This window comes from Loxodonta africana, chromosome 6, assembly GCF_030014295.1.
Source record: "Loxodonta africana isolate mLoxAfr1 chromosome 6, mLoxAfr1.hap2, whole genome shotgun sequence".
Taxonomy (NCBI): Eukaryota; Metazoa; Chordata; class Mammalia; order Proboscidea; family Elephantidae; genus Loxodonta; species Loxodonta africana.
This window is the reverse complement of record NC_087347.1, coordinates 74,767,183-74,794,807: the sequence shown is the minus strand read 5'-3', so window position 1 is coordinate 74,794,807 and position 27,625 is coordinate 74,767,183. Positions and strand designations below refer to the sequence as shown.

Below are 27,625 nucleotides of genomic sequence, written 5' to 3'. Positions count from 1 at the left end.
AAAGTGAGTTGGGAAGTGTTTCTTTTGTATTTTCTTAGTTTATGAAAGACTGGATTTATTCCTTCTTTAAATATTTGATAAAACTCACCAGTGAATTTTCTCTGTTGGAAAGCTTTTAACTATATCTCTAATGAATAGATTGAGTTCTATTCTGATTTTGTTTCTTCTCGTGTCAGTTTTGATCATTTTTGTCTTAAGGAATTTATCACTTCATGTAACTTTCTTGGCAGAAAGTTGTTCATAGTCTCTTTTTAATAACTGTGGAATCTGTAGTCCCTTCTCGTGGATATTGCTAACTTGCATTTTTTCTCTTTTCCATGATAAGTCTGGCTGTGAGTTTATCAGTCTTATCGATCTTTTCAGTAATTTCTCAATTATTTCCTATTTCCCATGTTTAAGCTTTATGATTCTTCTTTGGGTTCAATTTGCTCTTCTTTATCTCTTCCTAATGTAGAGGCTTATATCATTAATTTTAAACATTTCTAATACCAGCGTTAAAATTATAAATTTACCTCTAAATACTTATTTTGTTACATCCCACTAATTGATATGTTGTTATTTTTATTATCATTCAATTCAAAATATTTTCTAATTTCCCTTGTGATTTCTTCCTTGACCCATGGGTTATACAGAAAAGTGTTAATTAATTTTCCAAATATTTGGGACTTTTCTAGCTATGCTGTTGTACTGATTTCTGATTTAATTCTATCGAAGTCAGAAAACATACTTTTATTTCAGTTCTTTAAATTTACTGAGACTTGTTTTACAGCCCAACATATGGTCTGTTTTGGTGAATGTCCCAGGTACACTGGGGAAACAAATTTGTATTGTACAGTTTTTTGTATAGTGTTCTATAAGTGTAAATTGGGTTAATAGTTTTGTTCAAGTTTTCACTATTTTTACTGATTTTCTGTCTACTTCTATCAATTAGAATAATTGAGAGAGGCTGTTGGAATCTCCAGCTAACTGTGAATTTGTTTCTGTGTCTTCAGTTGTCAGTTTTTTCTTTATGTATTTTGAAGCTCTGATATTAAGTGCATACAGGTTTGTTAGACTTGTATCTTCTTGATGAATTGACCCTTTAGTCATTATGAAATGTTCCATCTTTACCTCTGGTAATATTCCTTATCTTGAAGACTACTTTGTTGGATATTAATATGGCAATGAGAGTTTTTTAAACATGGGAGAAATAACATCATGTTTATATATTAATGCCAAGGATCTATCAGAGAAGGGGAAAAATGGTACAGGAGAGAAAGGGGAGTATTGGTGAAGTGTGATATCCTTGAGAATATGAGCAAGAAAAAGATCTCATTCACCAGTAGAGGAATTAGCTTCAGGAGCATGGAGAATTTCTCTACCATAACAAGAGGAAAGCAGACAATATGGAAATAGCTACAATGAGTTAGGTATAGAGGTAGCAGACTGAGCAGATTCTCTTGTGAATGTTTCTATTTCCTAAATGAAGAGTCGGTAAGGTCATCAGAAGAGAATTTGATTATAGAAGAAAGGTGTTGGAGGTTTGAGGAAATAGTCACGTAAACAAGTAAGAGGAGTGAATGGACTTGAAAAATACGGTATAATTGTCAAGCAGCACAAAGGGTTCACTTGAAGTTAATACTCATGATGAATATAAAGTGAGGTCAGCATGGAGGGGCCATATAGTCGGATTTAACTAGAGTTGGACTTTTACCAGACTGATATGACAAAGATTGGAGCAAAGGAATTGAGGATGTGTATGAGGGAATTGAAATATTGACAGGCCATGAAATTCTGTGCTGGAAAGGGAGGAAAATGAGTGTATGAAAGAGGGGAGGGAAGTGAAAGGGTGACGGAATCAATATGTGGTAAGTTCTGTGGGGAGGAGGGTTTGAATTGTTGGAACAGGGCTATCAGAGTAAGCTAAGACTGAAAGAGTTTACAGTGTTTGAAATTGAGATCAAGAGGGTATAGTTATTGATAGTAAAGGATAGGGTATATCATGGGAATAAGTAGCTAAAGTACAGTGAAGACAAGATTCTTAAAGGAGGAATCAAGGAACTGAGAGGGGCTGGTTTAGAAGATTAATTTTCATGAATTTTGAAGTCACTAAGAATTAAGTCTAATGTAATGTTGGAAACAGTGACAGTGAACCAGTAGCTAAATTCTTCAAGGAATGATGAGATATCTGGCATGAGCTTCAAGCTGGATGTTCTTAGGGTATGTAGAGAGAGACATTAGTCTGAAACAATTGTCCCAGCAAATATGAAGGCATGGATAAAGAGAAAAGCAGCCACTACTTAAGAGAGCTGTAAGAAAAGCAGTGTCCTGGAGGAGAGTTCTGTTGTCAGTGAACTGTTGGAGCCAGAAGGCATAGGGGAACATTCAAGAAGAAGTTGGGGATATGGAGAATTTTGCTGATAATTGACCTGTGAATTTCACAGTGGTTACAGGGAAATGGAGAAGAGTAGGAGATGGCATCAAATTAATGGTTTTACGTTGTTATGTAGGATAAGACTCCAGGTGTTAAGGGATAACCTAGGAACTTGACTGAAGTTAATTGGAATAAAGAGTATGATAGGATTAATTATGATGGTCTCCAAAGTATGTTTTTTATAACTTATTTTTGTTGTCAAGAATATACACAGCAGAACATACACCAATTCAACAATTTCTACATGTGCAATTCAATGAAATTGATTACATTCTTCAAGTTGTGCAGCCATTCTCACCTTCCTTTTCTGAGTTGTTCTTCCTCAATGAGTGTAAACTCACTCACTGCCCCTTAAGCTTCCTTTCTTAACCTTCCTAGTTGTTGTCAGTTTGATCCCATAATGATAGATCTTAAAAGAGCACAATGCTAAAGGCAGACATTCTTTACTAGTTAGGTTTGGTTTTAAGAAGACTTCAGGGGATATTGTTGGTTTAAGGTTTAAAGATTAGAACAATTGTTTCAAGGTCTCAAAATTATTTTTTAATGTTGAGACCTCTAATGTTGCAAGTTGGTGGTGCTGATGGGAGTCTTGCCAGGAGCACACTGGGCCCCGTCCTTCTAGTATTTATTTTGTTATATATGCATGTATATTATTTCTCTTTTACAAAATTGGGTTTACAATGTCATGTTGTGTTCACTTAACAGTGCACTGTGAACATTTTCCTGTGTCACCAAATATTTCTCAATGATATGATTTTTAATGATTTTATAGGGCATTTCACATATAGGCAGTCCCCAGATTACAAATGTACAATTCGTAAAGCCTATTATATTAAAAATTCAAGGTATATACAGTGATTCATAATAATAAACAGGTGCTACTTTGAGCCATCAAAACATTATTATTATTAGTGTATTATGTTAAAGATGTTTTAGTGTATCTGGAAGTGTTTCTGTAGTGTTTTTATGCTAAAGCGTTTGACAGACGTTAGATACGAAGCATACCTGACCTTTCCGACTTAAGTACAAATTTGACTTAAAGACATTTGAGAACAAAACTAGGTTGTGATCTGGGGACTGCCTGTATTTACTATAATTTAATCATTCTATTGCTTGACATTTGGATTGTTCGCTTGTTTGCTGGCATAACTGCATTGGAAAGACTTAAAAATACTTAAGGTTTATGATATCCAGGAGAGAGTTCACATTTTGTGCATATTTTTATGTATATCTATTACATTGATTCAGTCTTTGTACTTTGAGAAAGTCAGTCTTTTTTGCATTCTTTATCTATAAAGAGAGGTAACAATGGTTCCTACCTGTAATGACTTTTGTGAGGATTAGCTGCAATAATGTTTATAAAATCCATAGCACATTGCCCGGCACACAGTAAATATTCCATTGACAACTAATAATGTCATTGTTTTGTGTGTGACTGTTGCTTAAAAGTACACCCAGCGTTCACACAAAAACTTGTACATGAATTTCATAGTAGCATTACTTAGGGTAGCCCAAAAAGTGGGAACAACTCAAATGTCCATTAACTGATGAATGTGCACACAAAATGTGGTATAGCCATAAAAATGGAGTATTATTCCGCCACAAAAAAGCACTGATACATTACAACATGGGTATGGACCGTGAAAACATTATGCTAAATGAAAGAAGCTGAACACAAAAGGCCACATATTACATGATTCCATTTATATGAAATGTCCAGAATAGGCAAATTTAGAAACCTGGTTTTGTTTCATTTGTCATAATTACTATACTTATATAAGTATCGAAAGTTTTTCTTTGAAACTAGAAGACTAACATTTGTCCCTTATCTAATAAGAAGACTAACCTTCTTTCCCTAACATAAGTTTTTGGTTCCTTTTGTCTAGGTCTAGAATTTTTTGCCCTAACCACACTCTTTTTGAGGAGATAACTGTCATTCTAATCTCTATCAAATACATCCCTTGATATCTTCTGATCCCAGGAGCTTTTTGGCAGCTTCTTTAGAAATCTGGGCAGTTAGGTTGAAGGTTGTGCGATCAATGAATTTCATATAATGTAGTGACTAATATAAAAAATTACATTCATTGTATCCTTTATAAAATACATAGCATTGTGTTTAAAGAGTTTCTATTGGATTCTTGAATTTACAGGCTCAATTTCATCAAATCCAAACATTAAATATTTAATTAAACTACACATTTGCCTTAAGCTATTCATTTCAACTAAAACTCATTGCTTTCTTTTTCTTTTAATTACTATTTTCTTTGGACCAAGTTCTGTGCTAAAATAGTAAAACTTTACTAATTTGGATAACAGGGGCATTGGAAAACAGGCCAGTCCAAGTTACAGGCAGCCCCGGATTTCAAATGAGTTCTGTTCCTAAGTCTGTCTTTAAGTTGAATTTGTACATAAATTAGAACAGTTAGGTACATCAATTAGTTAAATGTTTGTCTTAGCATATAGTGTGCCTTTTTATGCATAAAAAACATTAAAGAAACACTTCCAGGTACACTGAAACATCTTTAACATAACAATACGGTAGTAATAATAATAATAATAATGTTTTGATGTGCATCACAAAGTAGTGCCTGTTATTATGAACCATTTTATGTACCTTGAGTTTTTAATATAATAGCTTTACAGGGGTTGGTTCATAACTACGGGTTGTACTTAAGTCAGACATTCATAACCCAGGGACTACCTGTATAGACATAGTTATCATAACTAGGCTTAAAATACTTGTCTTATTTATTGCTTTTCTTTTTCTCTGTACTATCTCTTTATCCATTGCTACCAAAGTGCTATATAACATACCATATTTTTATGCAAATAATACGTGCATTCTATGTTTGTTTGCCAACTGCTCCCTCCCCCTGCAAGATATTAGCATAGTGCACTTACAAAAATACCTTGTAGGGGGAGGGAGTGGTTGGCAAACAAAGGCACTATTTGTGTAAAAATATGGTATATGTTATATTAGAGGTAGTAGTTTGAAATTTACCTGTTTTCACAATTTCTAGAGATTTTCAAACATTAAAGATGCAGTAAATGTGAATTTTTAGGTTAATGAAGCTAGACATGTTGGACTACTTTATTTTTCTAAGTTATGGAATATTATAGACATGGAAAAATATAGAGCAAACTAATGACTATCTGTGATCCCATCGCTCAGCTTTTTCAAATCTTGGCGTTTTGCTGTTTGCCCAGGTCTTTTTTTCCCCCTCCAATTTTTATTATGAAAACTTTCAAACATACAGAAAAGTTGAAAGAACAGAAACCATCTATATGTTCAGCACTTAGATTCAACCGTTGCTAACATTTTACGATATTTGCTTTAGTGTGTATATATTTTTTTTTATAAACTTTTATTAAGCTTCAAGTGAACGTTTACAAATCCAATCAGTCTGTCACATATAAGTTTACATACATCTTACTCCGTACTCCCACTTGCTCTTCCCCTATTGAGTCAGCCCTTTCAGTCTCTCCTTTCGTGACAATTTTGCCAGCTTCCCTCTCTCTCTATCCTCCCATCCCCCCTCCAGACAAGAGTTGCCAACACAATCTCAAGTGTCCACCTGATATAATTAGCTCACTCTTCATCAGCATCTCTCTCCCACCCGCTGACCAGTCCCTTTCATGTCTGGTGAGTTGTCTTCGGGGATGGTTCCTGTCCTGTGCCAACAGAAGGTCTGGGGACCATGGCCGCCAGGATTCCTCTAGTCTCAGTCAGACCATTAAGTATGGTCTTTTTATGAGAATTTGGGGTCTGCATCCCACTGATCTCCTGTTCCCTCAGGAGTTCTCTGTTGTGTTCCCTGTCAGGGCAGTCATCGATTGTGGCCGGGCACCAACTAGTTCTTCTGGTCTCAGGATGATGTAGGTCTCTGGTTCATGTGGCCCTTTCTGTCTCTTGGGCTCTTAGTTGTCGTGTGACCTTGGTGTTCTTCATTTTCCTTTGCTGCAGGTGGGTTGAGACCAATTGATGCATCTTAGATGGCCACTTGTTAGCATTTAAGACCCCAGACGCCACATTTCAAAGTGGGATGCAGAATGTCTTCATAATAGAATTATTTTGCCAATTGACTTAGAAGTCCCCTCAAACCATGTTCCCCAGACCCCCGCCCTTGCTCCACTGACCTTTGAAGCATTCATTTTATCCCAGAAACTTCTTTGATTTTAGTCCAGTCCAATTGAGCTGACCTTCCATGTATTGAGTGTTGTCTTTCCCTTCACCTAAAGCAGTTCTTATCTACTGATTAATCAATAAAAAACCCTCTCCCTCCCTCCATCCCTCCCGCCTTCGTAACCACAAAAGTATGTGTTCTTCTCAGTTTTTACTATTTCTCAAGATCTTATAATAGTGGTCTTATACAATATTTGTCCTTTTGCCTCTGACTAATTTTTTAGTGTGTTTATTTTTGCTGAATTATTTGAAAGTAGGTTTCGGAGTATCATCACGCTCTTCTAGCATATCTCCTGATGTGTGAACCCTCACATAAATAACCACAATACCGTTATCCCACCTAAGAATATTAATGCTAATTCTTTGATATCATATAATTTTCTGATTTCCCTGGTTACCCTCAAGACTCTTTAATAGCTTTTAAAAAAAATTTTTTTTAAACCAAGATCTAATCAAGGATCATGTATTGCCTTTTTTTAAGTTTCTTTAATCTCTTTTAATCCAAAACATTTCCCCCCACACACACAACTTTATTCTTCCTATCCCATGGATTTACTTGGAAGAGTAAAGTCATTGTATAGAATAATCAGACACACCTACATTCTAGATAGTCTATTTCCTATTGATGTTGCTTAACTTATTCCTCCATCTTCTGTATTTCCTGTAAATTTGAAGGTCTAAAGCTTGATTAAATTTAGGATAAACATTTTTGGTGAGAAAACATAATAGGTAATGCTGTATCATTCATAATGTATTGAACCAGGCGACAACATGTTGGGCTATCTTACAATGAGTGATGCTAAGTTAGATCACTTGGAAAGGTGGTGACTGCCAGATCTCTATGGTAAAAAGATATATTGTTCCTTTCGTAAATTAGTAATCTGTTTTGGCACCCGGTGAATGGCCTGCTCTACGAGGACAGTGTTAGTGTTAGAAATTTTTAGTCTGTACCTTATCTTATCGATCTTCAGTTATTTAAAGATTTGCTGATAAAGCTTTTCTTTATAAGATAAATTATATTTGGAAAATGTCCAGTAGTATCAGAACTACTGCCAGATATTTATTCTAAATATATATGCTTATAAAACAACAGTTAAAAAAAAACATTGCCATCGAGTCAATTCTAACTCATACTGACTTTATAGGACAGAGTAGAACTGCCCCGTAGAGTTTCCAAGGAGCCGCTGGTGGATTTGAACTGCCAGCCTTTTGGTTAGCAGCCAGTCTCTTAACCTCTGCACTACTAGGGCTGACAGTAACATGCATATAAAGATGTCATTGCAGCAGTATTTTTAATAGCAAACCTAGGAACAACAAATATCATCTAGCAGTCAAAAAAAAATCATGTGATGATATAGGTTTCATCAAACTCAGGTTATTCTTGTTCTTAGGCAAAAAAAGTGCCTTCTCTTCCTTTTTGCATTGAGTTTTAATGTATAGAAAAATAGAAACTAAATCAGGTTGTGCCTTCATCATACCTAGTTTTCTGATTCTTAGACTCAGTGAGGTTTTGAAACTAAAACACTCAAAGTGATATTCTAGTTTGCATTATTTATTAGTTTCAAGTGTAAATCATATAATAGAGAAGTGACATTTTAAGTGAGAAAAATGTTGGCTGTATCAGTTATAGTGAAAATCTGTCATCTTAATATCTTTAATATCTATGTATTTCTTATACTTTTTTTTTTTTTCCTTTTAAACAGTTCGTTTTCCTGAGGATCTTGAGAATGACATTAGAACTTTCTTTCCTGAATATACCCACCAACTCTTTGGGGATGAGTAAGTAACTTAGTAAATTGTTTGCAAATGAGTATGGCAAAAAAAAAAAAAACAGTCTTTAGATTTAGATACCAAATTTTCTGTCCTGTTATTTTTCATGTAGTTTAATTTTAAATATATTGCAATTGCATTTTGTACATCAAGGCACCAAATCTAATGCAGAATACCCATCATTTAGTGCTGTAAATGGATCATCAATTTTCACATTACTGTGTGATGGTATTATTCATTACATTGTACATTGATTGGTGGCATTGGATAAATGCCTAAGGACGTATGAATGGTTGACATTCAGATTCAGGCAGTCTGATCCCAGAGCCTGTATAACTCCTACTACTTTTTTCTGCCTCCCATTTTGCTATGGGATTGCTGAGAGTCAGAATTGACTCAACGGCAGTGGGCAACGGGTTTGGTTTTATTTTGCTATACTGCTTCTAGTACCAAAAACCAAACCTGTTGCTGACGAGTCAGTTCTGACTCATGTGTTGCAGAGTACAACTGCTCTCCATAGGGTTTTCATGGCCCTGACCTTTCAGAACAGATCATCAGGCCTTTCTTCCGAGGAGCCTGTGGGTGGGTTTGAACTGCCATCCTTTTGGTTAGTAGCTGCAAGCTAACCATTTGTGCCACCACGGGACTCCATTTCAAGTACCAAAAAAAACCATTGTCATTGAGTCGATTCCAACTTACAGAGACCCTGTAGGTCAGAGTTTCCAAGGAGCACCTGGTGGAGTCGAACTACCGACCTTTTGGTTAGCAGCCATAGCACTTAACCAGTACGCCACCAGGGTTCCCTCTTCAGGTACAGCATATATTACTTCCTTTTTTTTTTTAATTTATTTTGAAAAAAAATTCAAATTTGCAAGCAAGTTGCAAGACTAGTACAGTGAACCCCATTACCTAGATTTATCAGTTAACATTTAGCCATATTTGCTTTAATCATTCACTCTTCTTATATAAATGTATTATTATATTGCTGTTATTGAAGCATTTGAGAGGAGGTTGCAGATATATCCTGATACCCTTACTCCTAAATTTTTCAGTGTGCCACCTAAAAACAAGGACAATAACCATAGTGGAAGTATCAGAACTCAGGAAACTTAACATTCTTGTATTGTTTTCTAATACATAGTCCATATTTCAAATTTTGCCAGTTGTCCCAGTAATTTCTTTTATAGCAATTTTGCCCCATCCGGAATTCAATCCAGAATCACATAGTGTATTTAGTTGTCATATCTCTTCAGTCTCTTTTAATCTGAAACAGTTCTTCAGCTTTTCTTGTTTTTCATGACATTGACATTTTTGTAGAGTATAGGCTAGTTTCGTAGAACCCTCGTTTTGGATTTGTCTGATTGTGTCTTCATGATTAAATTCAGGTAAAATGGTTTTTGTTTTTTTTTTGCAGAACCACCAAAGAAGTAATATTGTGTCCTTCTCAGTGTATCACATCAGGAAGTCCATGTCAGTTTGTCCCATTGTTGGTTAACTTGGATCACTTAGTTTAGAGATGTCCTCCAGGTTTCTCTACTTTAAGGTTCACATGTTTCCCTTTGTAGTTTATAAGTCATCTGTCGGGAGATACTCCGAGACTGAAGATAGTGTTTCCTATTAAACTTTCACTCAGTAGTTTTAGCATCTATTAGTGATTCTTGCCTGGATCAATTTTTTTACTATGGTAATTGTAAAATGGTGATTTTCTAACTCTTATTCCTTCTGTATTTATTACTTGGCATTCTTCTGTAAGGAAGTCTTCTCGTCCCCCTTAATTTATTTCTTAGTTTATATCAGAATGGACTCAGGAATTTTCTTTTTAATTCAGTGGGCTATAATCAGTTGTTAGTAATTTCTTGAAATTTTATTGTGGTAAAATATATATAATAAAACATTTGCCATTTTAACCATTTTTTAGTGTACAATTCAGTGACACAGATTACATTTACCATGTTGTGCAGCCATCATGACGATCCATTTCTAAATGATTTTCATTACTCCAAACAGAAATTTGGTACCCCTATTTTTTTTAAAGCAATAACTCCTCACTCCCCCTCCCCCAACCGCTGGTAACTGCAGATAAACTTTTGTCTTTTCTAGATATTTAAGTAGAACCCTACAATATTTGTCCTTTTGTGTCTGGATTATTTCACTCAGCACAGTGTTTTCAAGGCTTATCCATGTGCCAGAACTTCCTTTCTCTTTGTGACTGAAAAATATTCCACTGCAGTTCAGTGGTTAAGCACTCAGCTGCTAACCGAAAGGTCAGCGGTTCAAACCCACCAGCTACTCTGCAGAGAGAGATGTGGCAGTCTGCTCTCCGTGAAGATTTCAGCCTTTGAAACCCTATGAGGCAGTTTTACCCTGTCCTGTACAGTCGCTGTGAGTCAAAATTTGACTTGACAGCAATGGGTTTAGTTTTGGGTTTTGGTATAGATACACCACATTTTGTTTATTCGTTCATCTGTTGGTGGACACTTGAGTTGTTTCCACCTAATGGCTACTGTGAACATTGCTGCAGTGAACACTGATATACAAGAATCTCTGAGTCCCCGCTTTCAATTCTTTTGGATATATGCCTAGGCATGGAATTCGTGGGTCATTAACTTTTTGAGGACCACCAAACTATTTTCCACAGAGGTTGCATCATTTTACATTTCCACCAGCAGTGCACAGGGGTTCCAATTTCTTCACATCCTCCCTAACACTTGTCTTTTGTTTTTCTGATAATAGCCATCCCCTTGGTGGAAAGTGGTGTCTCATTGTGATTTTAATTTTCATTTCTCTAGTGACTAATGACTGTTTAGCATCTGTTCATGTGCTTGTTGTCCATTTGTGTATCTTCTTAGAAATATCTGTACAAGTCCTTTGCCCATTTTTTAATTGAGTTGTTTGTCTTTTTATTCTTGAGTTGTATATTCTGGATAGTAAACTCTTATTAGATTGGGGCTACCAAATATTTTTTCCTATTCTGTAGGTTGGCTCTTCACTTTATTGATAAAGTCCTTTGATGCATGGAAGTTTTTAATTTTGATGAAATCCAACTTACCTGTTTTGTCTTTTGTTGCTAGTGCTTTTGGTGTCATAGCTAAGAATTCATTGTCAAAAACTAGACCCGAAGCTTTATCTCTGTGTTTTCTTCTAAGAGTTTTATGATTCTACTTTTTATATTTAAGTCACTGATCCATCTTGAGTTAATTTTTATATATGGTATGAAATATGGGCCCAACTTCATTCTTTTGCATGTGGAGATCCTGTTGTCTCAAAACCATTCATTGAAGAGACTGTTCTTTTCTCATCAAATGGACTTGGCACCCTTGTCAATTAAGCCAGATTGTGCAAGTGGCTACCCTTTCAGACTAACTTCTGAGTCATTTTGATATGTCTGCATCATGTGGGGGATACTTCAATTTCTGGCGTAATAAAATACTCCAGATTCATCTTGTACTACTAGTTCTGGAATCAACCATTTTCCCAAGGAACAGTTAACATTTAAAATGTTTGTTTTATATAGATTCATATAAAAATTTGAACCTTTCACATTTTAAACAGGTTTTATTATAAAAATAAGAATATTTTCTCTTTGAATTTCGATCTCTAATGGGACATTTATTCTCTTCCTCTTAACTACTTTTTAAAATAATTTCTCGTGGTAATATCTTCACAGATAAGATCTAGTCTTACAGATGCCGCTTCTTAATGACACTTTGCACATTGATCTGTTTTGCATAATAACACTGAAAGTGCTGAGCTTGCATATCACTCTTCTAAGGTAGGCAATTGGCAGTCACATAATCATGACAACATTGTGTTTCATGATCCAAACATGATATTGGTCTTGATCTTGGTATCATTGCCACTCTTTTCTACTGTACACAACTTTGTTGTACATGGTTTACATTTTTTTTAACTTACTCGTTTAACCCAAACAGCAACCCTAAGGTAAGTCCTGTTATTGCTCCATTTTATAAATGAGGAAAACTCAGGCACAGTTTCATTACAAATACCTGTTTCTTTCTTTCTTTTTTTTTTTTCATAACTATAGTTTAAAATCTTGAAACTGCTTGTTCAGTTGAAATTATTTATATTTGTATGGAGGGTTAATACTTTATAATGACTTTGCAAAAATGCATTTTTTGGTTTTTTGCTTTTTAGTGAAACTGCTTTTGGTTACAAGGGTCTGAAGATTCTTTTATACTATATTGCTGGTAGCCTGTCAACAATGTTCCGTGTTGAATATGCATCTAAAGTTGATGAGAACTTTGATTGTGTGGAGGTAAGAACAGAAATTTATTTTAAACTACTTCCCAGTTGAGTTTAAAACAGGTTTTAAAATGGAAAGATTTGAGGGAGGAGATAATCTGTTATATAGTGCTTGTAAAATTGTGTGTTCAATATTTAGTTATGTAGGCAATTGCCTTCCTGTCATTTCACTTAACCCAGGGATCATGATCCATAGCCTGTTCTGTTTCCCGAGTAGACCTTCTCTATAAAAACCTTTGTTTTGGGGATCCAAATGGTATTTTCTTTCAAATTCAGTTTGTTGACTTCGTTTTTTATTATGGATATGAAAAATACTTCTTTTCCTAGAAGTTGAAGAAGATGGAGGGAAATATTTAAATTTTTTATTTTTATTTCATGCAGAATTTGCATATTTAAATTTTTCTTGCTGTACTTCAAATTCCACAAATTTTGCAGTGTATTCTTTGTGAACATGGATAACTAAGCTGGTTATGCAAGTATTTGAAACAAGTGGACCAAAGAGAGTGAAAGCAAAGAGAGGGATTGAAGAGTATGCACCTGAGTATGTAGCCTAAATAATGGCCCCAAAAATATTCACATCCTAAGCCCTAGAACCTGTGAATGTTAACATACATGGTAAAAAAGGACTTTGCAGATATTATTAAGTTGTGGATCTTGAGATAAGGAAGATTGTCCTGGATTATCTGGGTGGACCTTGAGTACAATCATATGCATTGTCATAAGATGGAGGCAGAAAGAGACCTGACAACAGATGAAAGAGAAGGCAATGTGACCACAGAGGCAGAGATGGGAGTGATGTGGTCATAAGCCAAGGAATGCTGGTAGCCACCAGAAGCTGGAAGAGGCAAGGAACAGATTCTTCCCAAGAGCCTCTAGAGGGAGTGCAGTCTTGCTGATGTCTTGATTTTAGCTCAGTGATAGTGATTTCAGACTTTGCCTCTAGAACAGTGAGATAATTTTTATTATTTTAAACCACTTAGTTTGTGGTGATTTGTTAAAGCAGCCACAGGAAACTAATACAGATTTTGGTACCGGCAAGTGGAATGCTGCTATAACAAATAATTAAAAATGTGGAAGTGGCTTTGGAATTGGGAAATGGGTAGAGATGCTAGAAGAATTTTGAGGCTCACAATAGAAAAAGTCTGCATTGCTTGGAATAGTGGTAGAAATATGGACATTAAAGGCACTGGTGGTGAGAGCCTAGAACAAAGTGCGGAGCATGGGAGAGAAACCCTATGTCGTTTCAGAGATTACATATATCATCGTAAAGAGAATGTTGGTAGAAACATGAATGTTGAAGATACTGCTGGGAAGGGCCTAGAAGGAATGAGGAACATGATGTTAGAATAACCAGAAGAAAGGTGATCCTGTTATATAGTGGTAGAAAGCTACTATATCCAGCAGTTAGTTATATGGAAAGCAGAGCTTGTAAATGATGAATTTGGATGTTTAGCTGAGAGAATTTCCAAGCAATGTGTTGAAAGTACAGCCTGGTTTTTTTCTTGCTGCTTATAGTAAAATCTGAGAGGAATGAGTTAAATTGAGGGGAGAACTCTTAAGCAAAAAAGGCTTAATGATTTGAGAAATTCCCAGCCTATCCAGATTGTAAAAGATGTGAATATTATGAGATTTACCTTCAGGAAAGCGTTCTGGAGAGAAAGCCAAGGATGTGCCTGGACAACCTTTTGGTCGTGCTGAAGAGATTAGATGTGTGACTCACGGATTCTTTTAATCCTTTCAGCAAAAGGCAGGGGTAGAGATGAAATAGAGATTCAGGAAAGATCTGTGGAGGACCCTCTTGTCTAATGGTGTGAATCCCAGTGATATACACAGGAGACCCACAAGGGTTTTGAGAATGTTACATCAGGAGAAACACTGCCAGCTTGGACTGACAGGGATAGGAAAAAATGAAAGGATACCGTCAGACTCCCAAAACTCTGTAGACAGGAAACAGGCTCATGAAACTCAGCTTCAAACATGTCTTACCTTTCAAAAAAGAGGGCGGAGCCTTGGGCCCAGAGGATGGAGCTCAGGCCACAGAGGATTATTCCCAGGCCTTGAAACCTAACAGAGTTTGCCCTGCTGCATTTTGAAGTTGCTTGGGACCAGTGACTCCTTTCTTCCTTCCATTTTCTCCTTTTTGGAATGAGAATGTCTGTAACTGTTATCCTATTCCTGCCCCACCCTTGTATTCTGGAAGCAGTAATTTGTTTTCGTCTAGGGAAATTGGAAATTGTCAAAAATGAGATGGAACACATAAACATTGATATCCTAGGCTAGTGAATTGAAATGGACTGGTATTGGCCATTTCAAATCAGACAATCATACAGTCTACTATGCTGGAAATGACAAATCTAAGAGGAATGGTGTTGCATTCATCGTCAAAAAGAATGTTTCAAGACCTATCCTGAAGTACAGTGCTATCAGTGATAGGATAACATCCATACGTGTACGAGGAAGACCAGGTAATACGACTGTTATTCAAATATATGCACCAACTACTAGGGCCAAAGATGAAGAAATAGAAGATTTTTATCAGCTGCTGCAGTCTGAAATTGATCGAACATGCAATCAAGATGCATTGATAATTACTGGCAATTGGAATGCGGAAGTTGGAAACAAAGAAGAAGGATCAGTAGTTGGAAAATATGGCCTTGGTGATAGAAACAATGCCAGAGATCGAAAGATAGAATTTTGCAAGACCAACGACTTCTTCATTGCAAATACCTTCTTTCACCAACATAAACGGTGACTATACACATGGACCTCGCCAGATGGAGCACACAGAAATCAATTCGAATACATCTTTGGAAACAGGCAATGGAAAAGCTCAATGTCATCAGTCAGAACAAGGCCAGGGCCGACTGTGGAACAGACCATCAATTGCTTATATGCAAGTACAAGCTGAAACTGAAGAAAATCAGAGCAAGTCCATCAGAGCTAAAATATGAACTTGAGTATATCCCACCTGAATTTAGAGACCACCTGAAGGATAGATTTGACGCATTGAACACTGGTGACCGAAGACTGGACGAGTTGTGGAATGACATCAAGGACATCATACATGAAGAAAGCAAGGGGTCATTGAAAAGACAGGAAAGAAAGGAAAGACAGAGATGGATGTCAGAAGAGACTCTGAAATTTGCTCTCTAACGTAGAGCAGCTAAAGCAAAAGGACGAATTGAAGTAAAAGAACTGAACAAAAGATTTCAAAGGGTGACTTGAGAAGACAAAGTAAAGTATTATAATGACACGTGCAAACAGCTGGAGATGGAAAACCAAAAGGGAAGAACACGCTCGGTGTTTCTCAAGCTGAAAAAATTGAAGCCTCGAGTTGCAATAGTGAAAGATTCTATGGGGAAAATATTAAACGACGCAGGAAGCATCAGAAGAAGATGGAAGGAATACACAGAGTCATTATACAAAAAGAATTAGTCGATGTTCAACCATTTCAAGAAGTAGCATATGATCAGGAACCGATGGTACTGAAGGAAGAAGTCCAAGCTGCTCTGAAGGCATTGGCGAAAAACAAGTCTCCAGGAATTGGTGGAATATCAATTGAGATGTTTCAACAAACAGATGCAGCACTGCAGGTGCTCACTCGTTTATGCCAAGAAATTTGGAAGACAGCTTCCTATCCAACTGACTAGAAGAGATCCATATTTATGCCTATTCCCAAGAAACGTGATCCAACCGAAAGTGGAACTTATGGAAAAATATCATTAATATCACATGCAAGCAAACTTTGGCTGAAGATCATTCAAAAATGGCTGCAGCAGTATATCGACAGGGAGCTGCTAGAAATTCAGGCCTGTTTCAGAAAAGGACATGGAACCAGGGATATCATTGCTGATGTCAGGTGGATCCTAGCTGAAAGCAGAGAATACCAGAAGGATGTTTACCTGTGTTTTATTGACTATGCAAAGGCATTCAACTCTGTGGATCATAACAAATTATGGATAACATTGCGAAGAATGAGAATTCCAGAACACCTAATTGTGCTCATGAGGAACCTTTACATAGATCAAGAGGCAGTTGTTTAGACAGAATAAGGGGATACTGGTTGGTTCAAAGTCAGGAAAGGTGTGTGCCAGGGTTGTATTCTTTCACCATACCTACTCAAGTCTGTATGCTGAGCAAATAATCCAAGAAGCTGGAGTATGTGAAGAAGAATGGGGCATCAGGACTGGAGGAAGACTCATGAACAACCTGTGTTATGCAGATGACACAACCCTTCTTGCTGAAAGTGAAGAGGACTTGAAGCACTTACTAATGAAGATCAAAGATCACAGCCTTCAGTATGGATTGCACCTCAACATAAAGAAAACAAAAATCCTCACAACTGGACCAATAAGCAACATCATGATAAACGGAGAAAAGACTGAAGTTATCAAGGACTTCATTTTACTTGGATCCACAATCAACAGCCATGGAAGCAGCAATCAAGAAATCAAAAGATGCACTGCATTGGGTAAATCTGCTGCAGAGGACCTCTTTCAAGTGTTGAAGACTAAGGTGCGTCTGACCCAAGCCATGGTATTTTCAATCACATCATATGCAGTGAAAGCTAGACAGTGGATAAGGAAGACCAAAGAAGAATTGACATCTTTGAATTGTGGTGTTGGCGAAGAATATTGAATATACCATGGACTGCTAGAAGAACGAATAAATCTGTCTTGGAAGAAGTACAAGCAGATTGCTCCTTAGAAGCAAGGATGACGAGACTGTATCTTACATACTTCAGACATGTCGTCAGGAGGGATCAGTCTCTGGAGGAGGACATCATGCTTGGCAAAGTACAGGGTCAGTGGAAAAGAGGAAGACCCTCAATGAGGTGGATTGACACAGTGGCTGCAACAATGGGCTCAAGCATAACAACGATTGTAAGGATGGCGCAGGACCATGCAGTGTTTCATTCTGTTTTGCATAGGGTCACGATGAGTCGGAGCTGACTCGGCGGCAGCTAACAACACCGATTTGTTTTCAAGTTTCACAGGTCCACAGGTGGAAAGGTATTTTGCCCCAGGATGAATCATTCAGTAATACTCATACCTGATTTAGATGATGAGATTTGTGAATTTTGAGCTAATGATAATTAGATGAGATTTGGGGTTGAGTTACTGCTGTAATGAGTTGAGAATTTTGGGGATGTTAGGATGGGGTTTCATGTGGGATCAATGTGACTCTTTGGAGGCCTTAAGAAAATTATATATTTTAGACTTGTTTTATTCCTGGTATTCATCATTTAAAATTATTGAAACTTTTTATAAAGAATTGCTTCACAGAGTTGATTTCTTTTAAACAAAATGCCATTTTTGTTGTTGAATTTGTAAAACTGCCAAGTTGGCAATTGCATTTTTTTAGTAAAATCTCTTGTCCCGTAGATTTATGAATTTGGCAGGTTCTATCAAATCAGATATGTCATATTATTGAAAGTACTGTGATACACACCACAACTGGGCATAGAATTAAAATACCAAAAATGAAGATTAGATATTATATATTACTACATACTGTATGTCATAATTTTCTTTCTCTGTAGAAGTAGCAGTTTTTCCAAAGAGGCCAACTTTTTCAAGACTTGAAACTGACTTTAGACTTTTGACTTTACATCTTTTTCTAATCGTTTTGTTTTTTAAAACTTTCTCTCATTATTTGAACTGACTTTTTTTTAGACATCTTATCTGGGAACAGAGCCCTGGTGGGGCGGTGGTTGAATTGAGGGGAGAAAGAGAAAAATAAAAGAGGCTACTGCAATAGTTAAAGCAAGAGTGCCAGTAAAAGTAGAGAATGGTACAAACTCAATTGGATTTGTAGAATGAGTAATAGAAGAAAGAGAGACAGTAAAAATCTAGATAATGTTTCATTTAGATTATTAACTCCAACCCAAAGCAAAGAAACTTGATGTCTTAGTGTTGACTGTTGTATTTCAGGTAACTGCATTGTTTCTGCTAGGTTTTTTTTAAATTATGGGGAGGGGGACTTGTGGACCCCCATGTCCTACCTTCTGATACTCTCCTAACAGTGTGGGCTATTGTAAATTGCACAATACAACAGAAAAGCTCGCGGACTGCCTGAAATACCCTTAGCGATTGTCAACTCATTTAGTTATTTGAGAGGGCAGTTCTACTTGGAAATAAATAGTCCACACACAGTCTTCTTATTTTGGTAGTGGCAAGGCACCACTTGGTAATTCCTGCACACAGAATCTTTCAAGCCTAAACTTGTGTTTTCCATGATATATGGGTGGAATTTAGGGTCTTTAATTGATTTTGTATTCAAATATTTGAGCCACTCTTTGAGAAGAATCTTTACCATGCTTATATATGTTCTCGCACATTTTTTGCAAAGATGTGATAGCCTTCCATTTGAGCAAGACTGCAGTTGGGGTCTTTCATTTTCATAGTAAACTGTTAATGAAACTCCAGTATGAAGCAGATGAATCAAGAAACAAGGAGGCAGGAGGCCTTGGATTTCAGAGAACTAGGTTACAATTTTGGCTGCATATCTTGTTTAACTGGGTGAATTTGGGCGATAGCACATAATCTCTTAAATCTGTCTCATCAGAGGATAATACGCATAGGACATTATGAGGAGTAAATGAGACAGCATACAGTGTATAAAAGTGCCCAGTATAGTATTTGGAACTGGAACTAATTATATTTGAATCTACCAAAAGGGCTAGATGGTAGTTAATGTGATTTGCATAGAAGATCCACGTAATATACTTTTCATAATTTAATACGAAGGGAAGGTTTTTTTTTATTTTAAACATATAACCTGGCTTACTTTTTATTAGAAGGAAACTCTGTAATCCCTCACGTTTTACCTTTCTGTCTTGACTATCAGAAATTTCAGTTAAGCTTAGAGCTTGGTTGTAACAGGCCAGGTTTTTCTGGTGTGTTTTACTCTCTATTATCTAATATTTTTGGCTCTGTTTTATGGCAAAGGACTTGCCCAAAGTCACACAACTTGTAAGTAATTGAGATTGTACTAGATATGGAAACCCTGGTGGTGTAGTGGTTCTGGTTTGGTTTGGGTATGCTAATATGCTATTAGCTTCCAGTTTACTGCTGTCATGAGAAATTTCCCTCTTGCAAAAAATCTCCGTGTGTCTTAAGTGTTAAAAAAAAAAAAAAAAAATCACTAAGCTTAGTGGAATCACGTATAACAAATTGTGTACAGCATGAATGGTCTTTTGTCTGTTATTCCACTTTATTGTCAGAAATATTTTCAGTACCTAGTTTGTTTTTTGCTCCCAGTTCTCAGCTGTGTTTGAGATGGCTAAGTTTGTGAAATAAATATGTAACTGCACTTAATATTTATTTTATTCAGTTGTTTGTATCCTTTGGAAATTTTTGAAATTATAAAAGTGATTCTGAGCGACACTGTAGTTGTGGCGATTTGATGTTTGAGAAGATTTAATCTTAGATAAACGAGCATTTAACATAGATTTATTAAAATGGAATTTTTCCTTAATTGAATATTTATTATATTGTTAAATTCTTCAGACTGAAACCTAGCTAGGTGTTCTTATTAAAAGTGCAGGTGGTATTTTCCGTTGTATTGTACAAATTCACTGTTGTTTGAGGCTTTTTTATTTTGTTTTTTAGCTGAGGCCTATAGAACTGAGTTGATTTCTTCCAAAGGAACTATTGACTTATTATTGATAAATCTTTCAAATGCTGTATGCAGTGAAAATAGCAATGTATTTGCATTGACTTCTCAAATTGTTCTACTCTTGAAAGCCAGGTTTTACCATGTTAGAAATACTGTGTTAGGAGTCTCAGGGATCAATATTTTATACTATCTTTTTGTAGGATTAATTATTTGCTTCATGGTCAAAGATAATTTTTATTACATGTTCAAGTAGCGACTTTTTTTCCGTTATATAAAAAAGAATAGGTAGTAGACGTGGGGCGAAAGTGTGAGTGTTCATTCCACAATGCCTACTGTGTTCTTGATGCTGATGATACAGCGCAAACAGAACAGCCACTGCTCTCATGGAGCTTACTTTCTAGCCATGAGAAAAAGTCAATAAAGAAATAGCAAGTTAAATTCAGATAGTATTAAATGCTATGAAGAAACATCTTAGGTTAATAGAGTGGGGTAAAGGACTTACTTCAGACAGAGTAATCATGGAAGGTCACTTTGAGGAATTCATGTTTTTGCTGATTCCTTAATGATAAAGAGCCAGACACGTAATAATTGGGGTGGGGGTGGGGGAGGGAGTTGAGTTTACTAAGCAGAAGGACCAGCAGATGCAAAGACCCTGAAATAAGAACACCCTTGACATTTTTGTAGTGCAGAAGCGTCACTGTGATTAAAAGTTATTGTGGTGGTGGAAAGAGAGATAGGAGATGGTTGAAGGAGTTGGCAAAGCTAGACCATATAGGGTCTTGTAAGCCATAATAAGGTGTTTGGAAAAGATAAGAATAGCTGGCAGCCTTTAGAGGTTCTAAGCACGTGGGGGGAGGGGAGGTCACAGGATGTGATTTATATTTTAAAAAGATAATTCTGGCTGCTATGAAGAGAACACACTATAGGTGGCAAAAGTTAAAGAATGGAGACCAGAACATTGCAGTAGTATAGGAGACATTGGATTCAGTTGTCAGACTGAGAATATATTTTAGAGGTAGAGCAAGTAGGATTTGCTGTTGAGTTAGATGTGATGGATGAGGGCAAGATGAACAAGGACCTCATTGCATAAGCAATAGTGGTACTACTAACTGAGATAGGAAAGATTGGAGAAGTAGGTTAAGTGGGAAAAATCAAGAATTTTATTTGGAAAATTGCATTGATAAAGGGTTACAAGCTGATTAATGCAGTCAGTAAATTGTACACCTGTAAAAGGTAGAATTGGCAAAAGTCGTGTGATAGATATATTTATAACAAGGACAAAAAAAGAGTAGCTGCTGAGCCTGCTTAATGTACAGCCAAACACCTCATGGGATTTGATTCTGGTGTTTGGAAGTTTAGGGTCATGGTTTCATGGGACATTCCAATTAATTGGCCTAATAACACATTTAGTGCACCTGTTCTACCTCCTAGTTCCTTGCGCAGTGCCTGGGGTCCTAAAAGCTTGCAAGTGGCCATCCAAGGCACAACAGTTGGTCTCTATTACCTAGAGTAACAGGAAGAAGGAGTCAGGAATAGGAGAAGGAAGTAGAATGTGTGGCCAATTGCCTCCGTGAACAACTGCCTCCTTTGTCATGAGACCAGAAGAACTGGATAATGCCTGGCTACCATTATTGAAGAATCCTGATCAGAAGGTGGAAGTGTTAAACAGAATTTCAAATTCTCATGGAATCCAGACTTTACGGAGCCATGGAGGCTGAATGAATCGCTGAAACTATTTCCCTGAGATAACCTTTAAAGCATAAGCCAAAAATATCCCCTGAAGTCTTCTTAAAATCAAACAGTACCTTAGCTTAACTAGTAAAGAATGTCTGCCTTGAACATTATGCTCTTTTAAGATCTGTCTATATGAGATCAGATTGACAACAGGAATTTGGAAAAGGAGAATGAGAATGGTTGCTCGACTTGAAGAATGTAATCAATGTCACTGAACTGTACATGTAGAAATTGTTCAATTGGTGTATGTTTTGAGTATATTCTCAACAGTAAAATTTTTTTTAAAAAAGAATTTTGTTTGGATATGTTAAGTTTGACTATTATATAACACCATATTTGAGTTTTGACAGACCACATCATGTAGTAGTATTTTTGAGGATGAAAAATATGCTCATTTAGGTGGTCAGAAGCCATAGCAAATCTGCTTAGAGGTTGATTTTCTTGTTAGAATTTTGCCATTAAATTAATCCTTGCCATCATGCGTTCTTTGTCCTTTCCAGGCCAAGTTCTCCAGTTGCACCAAAATTCTTGAGACACAATTAAGATGTTTGTAAAATCTATCCACTTGCCACCATCTTTAAAGGCAACATAATTATTTTGAATTTTACAGTACAATAAACTTTTGATTATTTAAACATTGATGACCCATCTTATGTTTGTCCCTGACATTTGCTTTTATTAATACCTCTTGTCTTCCCTTGAGGTAATTTAATTGCTTTTCAGTGAAAGTGTGTGTAACTAAGATTGTTTAATCTTGGTAGTTGCTGGCATTTCTGGGAAATGTTTGGTAGAGAATGTTGAAATACGTAGATAAGGTCTGGTGTTAGCTGTGAATTTCAATTATCTGTTGTATCCTTGTCTCATTAAGGAGATTGAGTTTCAGAGTAGATTAGAGCAGATTTTTAAAAATTTCTAGATTCTTCAGCCTCTTTATACCAAAATTCTGTACACTTAGAAACGTTTAATCTTGAAGAAATGAAAAAATTATTGGTAGACTACTAATGTTTCACTATACGCTTTATGGTACTTGTGATAGTTTTCTTTATAGGTAATACTTTTTATGAACTATCAAAGCTTTAAAATAATTATTTAAATTTTTATCTTGGAATTTGGTTTGCGTGTTCAGAGCAAAACACTTGTTACTGTTGTCAGTTACCTTTCGAGTCTACTCATATGAGTCAACTCATAGTGACCCTGTAGAACAGAGTAGAACTGCCCTATAGGGTTTCCAAGGAGCAGCTGATGAATTCACCCTGCTGACCTTTTGGTTAGCAGCTGAACACTTAACCACTGCACCACCAGGGCTCCAATACAGTGTAAATAAATATAACATAGCCTTATGTTTTACCAGTAGTGAAAAAAGTTTGCACTTAAAAAACATTTTGTTTTCTAACAGTACTCTCAATTTCTACAGTTGAAGCTTAAATATTGTCAGCGAATATGAGATTGAACAAAGTAAATAGATGCAGATTTTTTTTTTTTTGGCTTGTTTTTGTAGCATATCTTAGTCATTCTTTAAATTATAATGTTAAGTCCATGTGCCACTTTAACCAGGTAAAGGACAACATGTACCACCTGCCTAACATGGCTTTGATTGCTACCTCAGAAATAACTCACCACAGACAAATGGTGCTATTTAGGATAAGAAATTAAAGACTGATGTCACTGGGTTTTTAGATGTGTGTAAATACAGATAGGTATAACGTATTTATATTATAACAGATGACAAGTTTTTCTTAGGCACCTTTTTATGCAGTAAGGAGGAAAAACAAAAACTATTTCTTACGAACATCTTCATGTGTAACAAAGTAGAGAACGCTGAAACTTGAAATGACCATATTGAGAAAGTACACAGTTCAAAACATTTAATCATGACCTACCTAACATAAGACTTAACTAGAATAGTTATTTTATTTTTTAAAGAAATAGCCACATATTAGGAAAACATTTGTACGGGATGTCTTTATTAGCTGAATATATCAGGTTGCATTCTGGATTCTTGATTTAGTCAGCTTAATTTTTTATCCTTTTTATATTTTTATATAATCTTAATTTAAGCTTTGAGTGACATTCTTAAAGATAGGGAATTTTTCAGTGATCTTCAGAAAGTAGAATTTAAAGACTTTAAGCTACTTGATTTGTAAACTTTCACTTAAAGCACAATAAAAATTATTTAAAAAAAAAGACTAAGCTACAAGCATTGAAATGAGAAAGTTTGAGTTGAACTTTAACTACATTCAATTAAAAATTGATTTATTAGATGGATTTTTTTTTTCTAATGATGATTTTATACCTGGCCAATTACCTAATTTGCAAATAAGTATTTTAAATTTATTTTAAGAAAAGAGTACAGATCTCTAAAACATGGTGGTTATAGGGTTTTGTTTTGTTTTGTTTTAAGCAAATCCATTTAATAGAGAAATGCAGACATTTTTCCTTAGAAAAGCAAAGTCCTGAATTCTGGATTTGAGGAGATATTTGGTCTTAAGTTAATGTGTTTTATTATGTAAGTAAATCAGATAGATACACATTTTTTCTAATCTATGCATATATAACAGATTCCTCCTTTTCGTCCCCCTGTAAAACAGTTCTTAATATGTAAACTTTGCAAAAGCAAAATATTTGAAGATATTTATTATAATAAATACTAGGTATCCTTTTAAGGCTGAAAGTTAAACATTAACTCTCCTTCAACTTTGTTTAGCTCAAACCTTTGGGTTGTTCTGTCTTCCACTAAAACTGCCAGTTGAAGCTTAGTTTCTGAGAAATATGTGAAGTAGATTGATGGAAGAAATGTAAAGTGATTTGATCATGTTTTACAGTGCCTTGTTGAGAAGACAGGACATAGGGAAAGTTTTCAGAAGTTAAAATTTTAGGTGCTGTAAGTGTCTTGAAGTGATTTTTTTAAATTGATAAATTATAAACCTGTTTATTTAAGTATAGTTTTTCTTAACTTTTTTAAAACTGACCTAAATTATACTACTTTATTCATCAGTAGTTTGGATCTTAATTACCACATAACAGGCCTATTTTTAAACTATCCCTCCCTATTATAATTTTCTTTTATAGTTATTGAAATTATACTAATTCTGTAAAATATGCTTAAGATGGTCTCTTCATATTAGATAGCAGTTTCAAGAAAAAATATTTATCAAATAGTACTTTTAAAAGAAGCAAAGATAGTCCTATCAAATCCAGTTTATTTGATCTTTGGGTTGAATGGATTGCAAGGACGTGGTGAATGTTTTAGAAATAAGCTGTTGAGCAAAATGTTGAAGAGCTATATTTTAAATAAAAGCTCTTTTTTATAGCTATAAACAAGTTATATATAAATGTTGGTGGTACCAGAACATTGGGAATAAAACTTGTTTGTAATAAATTCCATCCCTGGTTCTGTATCCTAAAATGTAACTGAATGATAATGAAGTGCTATTCATCTGCAGGTGCATTGCTTCTACTTAGTTAAAAGATGGTTGAAAGGACAGGAATTAGTAGCATGTTGTATTAGCCTTTTGTAGTGTATTTTGTCCTAAGCATCTTAATTTCCCTGTTTTGAATGCTAAGTAGTAAGGGTCTTGGTTTAGAACTAATACCCATCATGCATGTAAACGGTATGAAAGAGCTGCTTAGTAAGTTAACACAAAGTGTTCTTGTGTCAGTCCTTGTGGAAATAGATACAATACAAACATTACAGCTGAACTCACGGCAAACTCCATTAAGTAAAAACCTGGCCTCATTGTTCAGGGAAAAGTTTGAATAGAATGCAAGCTCATTTTGTTGAATGTAATGTCAGGCTTTTAGGGGACTGTATTGAGGGATAAGGTTTTGTTAAGTTGAGACCAATTCATTAAGTTTTATTGCCTGGTGAGAAGCAGTAATACTTTATTGTAAGACTTCATCAAATATTCATGGTTAAAGAGAAGTAGTAAATGTATTCAATCAAGTGGTCTTTTGGGGTTTTGAAAAGGATTATGAAGTCTGCTCAGCTGATAGTTTTAACATTCATCAAGGTTGTTTAACAAGGGTAATTTTAATCTCTAAGTTTAATTTTGTTGTCCAGACATGTCTCTCTTTACCTTCACAAGTCCAACTCTATAAAAACTGTGCCACATTATAGGAACGAGTGGATAATGTAGCCATTCATATAATTTATGTATTTCCTAAGTGGGTATATTATAAAAACTATCTTCCTAGTTTTGAATTTGACATGTAAAGGAGTTGTGACCTGTCTGCTTGTTCATTGGGGGATTGCTATTCATTTGCTCAGACTCTAGCCCCACCTCACTACTGCTGGTGATCTTTTCATGTCTGGGATAATATGATCTCTTTGACACATATAAAATAACAAGCAGCCTTTTGTTTTGGCCAGTTCAAATTGTTGTGAGGGAGATAGTCAGCATTTTCTGTATGACATGAATTTCAGCAGTGTTGTGCCTTTATTCTTATACTTGATATCAGGCTATTTGCCTCTTACTTATTTTTTAGCTCATGTCAAATTTGTGTGGCAGTGTAGTTTAAGCACGTCACTTATCCTTTCCCTGTTCACTATGTGTTTAATTCTTTAGTTTGTTAACTGGAGTTTTGTGATTTTGTCTGTTTCAAAGAAGTTGAGCATATTCAACTAGAAGTCAGATTTGCTATTAACCTTATGTCTTTTAAACCTCCATTCCTTAGGCGGATGATGTCGAGGGTAAAATTAGACAGATCATTCCACCTGGATTTTGCACAAACACAAATGATTTTCTTTCTTTGCTGGAAAAGGAAGTTGATTTCAAACCATTCGGTACCTTACTCCATACCTACTCTGTTCCCAGTCCAACAGGAGGAGAAAACTTTACCTTTCAGATTTACAAGGTAAATATAAGAGTAAATATTTCTTGGGTAAAGTTATTCCATTTGCCTGAAACTGTATGCTGTTTTGTTATTTTCAGTGATTTGTTCTAACTTCAGGAAGTGAGTTTTTATCAGCACTGAAAACAGGGATCTATTTTCTGTGCGTGTGTGTGTGTGTGTGTGTGTGTACGCATCTTAATCTGAGACTTCTAAACATTTTCCCTTAGGATAGTTTTATGTTTTGCAGACTTTCACTTACCTCTGTGATGAGTTTCACCTGACTTTTCCTGGCTTTTTCCCTAGGCTGAGATGACATGTAGAGGCTTTCGAGAATATCATGAAAGGCTCCAGACCTTTTTGATGTGGTTTATTGAAACTGCTAGCTTTATTGACGTGGATGATGAAAGATGGCACTACTTTCTAGTGTAAGTACAGTTCTAAAGCAACAGTAGACCTTATTACCTCCACAAAGCCAGCATTTTAATTGTGGCAGCCCAATTATTGGGACAGTATAATGATATTTTTCCCAGGAAAGAAAAACTATTGTTTATGAGGCATGAGTTTTCCTTCATTATGCTTTGGGAGACCTTGAGAATAGAGCTGAATTAAATGCTGTTGTCCGTTAGGACCCTGAATGTAGGCTTAAACAGTAAAATGAGCTTTGCCTGTGTTTTCTTTTACTTGCCACCTATTCATCTTTATAATAGGCAAGTGCACTGAAGTGATGTAAAGAGGTCTGATTTATCCAAGTTGCTGCACACCAATTAAGTGAATTGTACATTCAGAACATAGCAGGTGTACCCATTGGG

The 27,625-nt window shown here is 35.8% G+C and overlaps 1 protein-coding gene across 1 annotated transcript in view; it reads left to right on the top strand.

Annotated features, from left to right (window-relative positions):
- HAT1 (histone acetyltransferase 1) overlaps positions 1 to 27,625 on the top strand; it is a 49,156-nt gene that overhangs the window by 6,614 nt on the left and 14,917 nt on the right. Inside the window, exons 3-6 of the mRNA XM_010602828.3 lie at positions 8,300 to 8,375; positions 12,522 to 12,642; positions 26,658 to 26,837; positions 27,120 to 27,241. Of these exons, the coding sequence (XP_010601130.1) occupies positions 8,300 to 8,375; positions 12,522 to 12,642; positions 26,658 to 26,837; positions 27,120 to 27,241 (499 nt within the window). The remainder of the gene's footprint in view (positions 1 to 8,299; positions 8,376 to 12,521; positions 12,643 to 26,657; positions 26,838 to 27,119; positions 27,242 to 27,625) is intronic.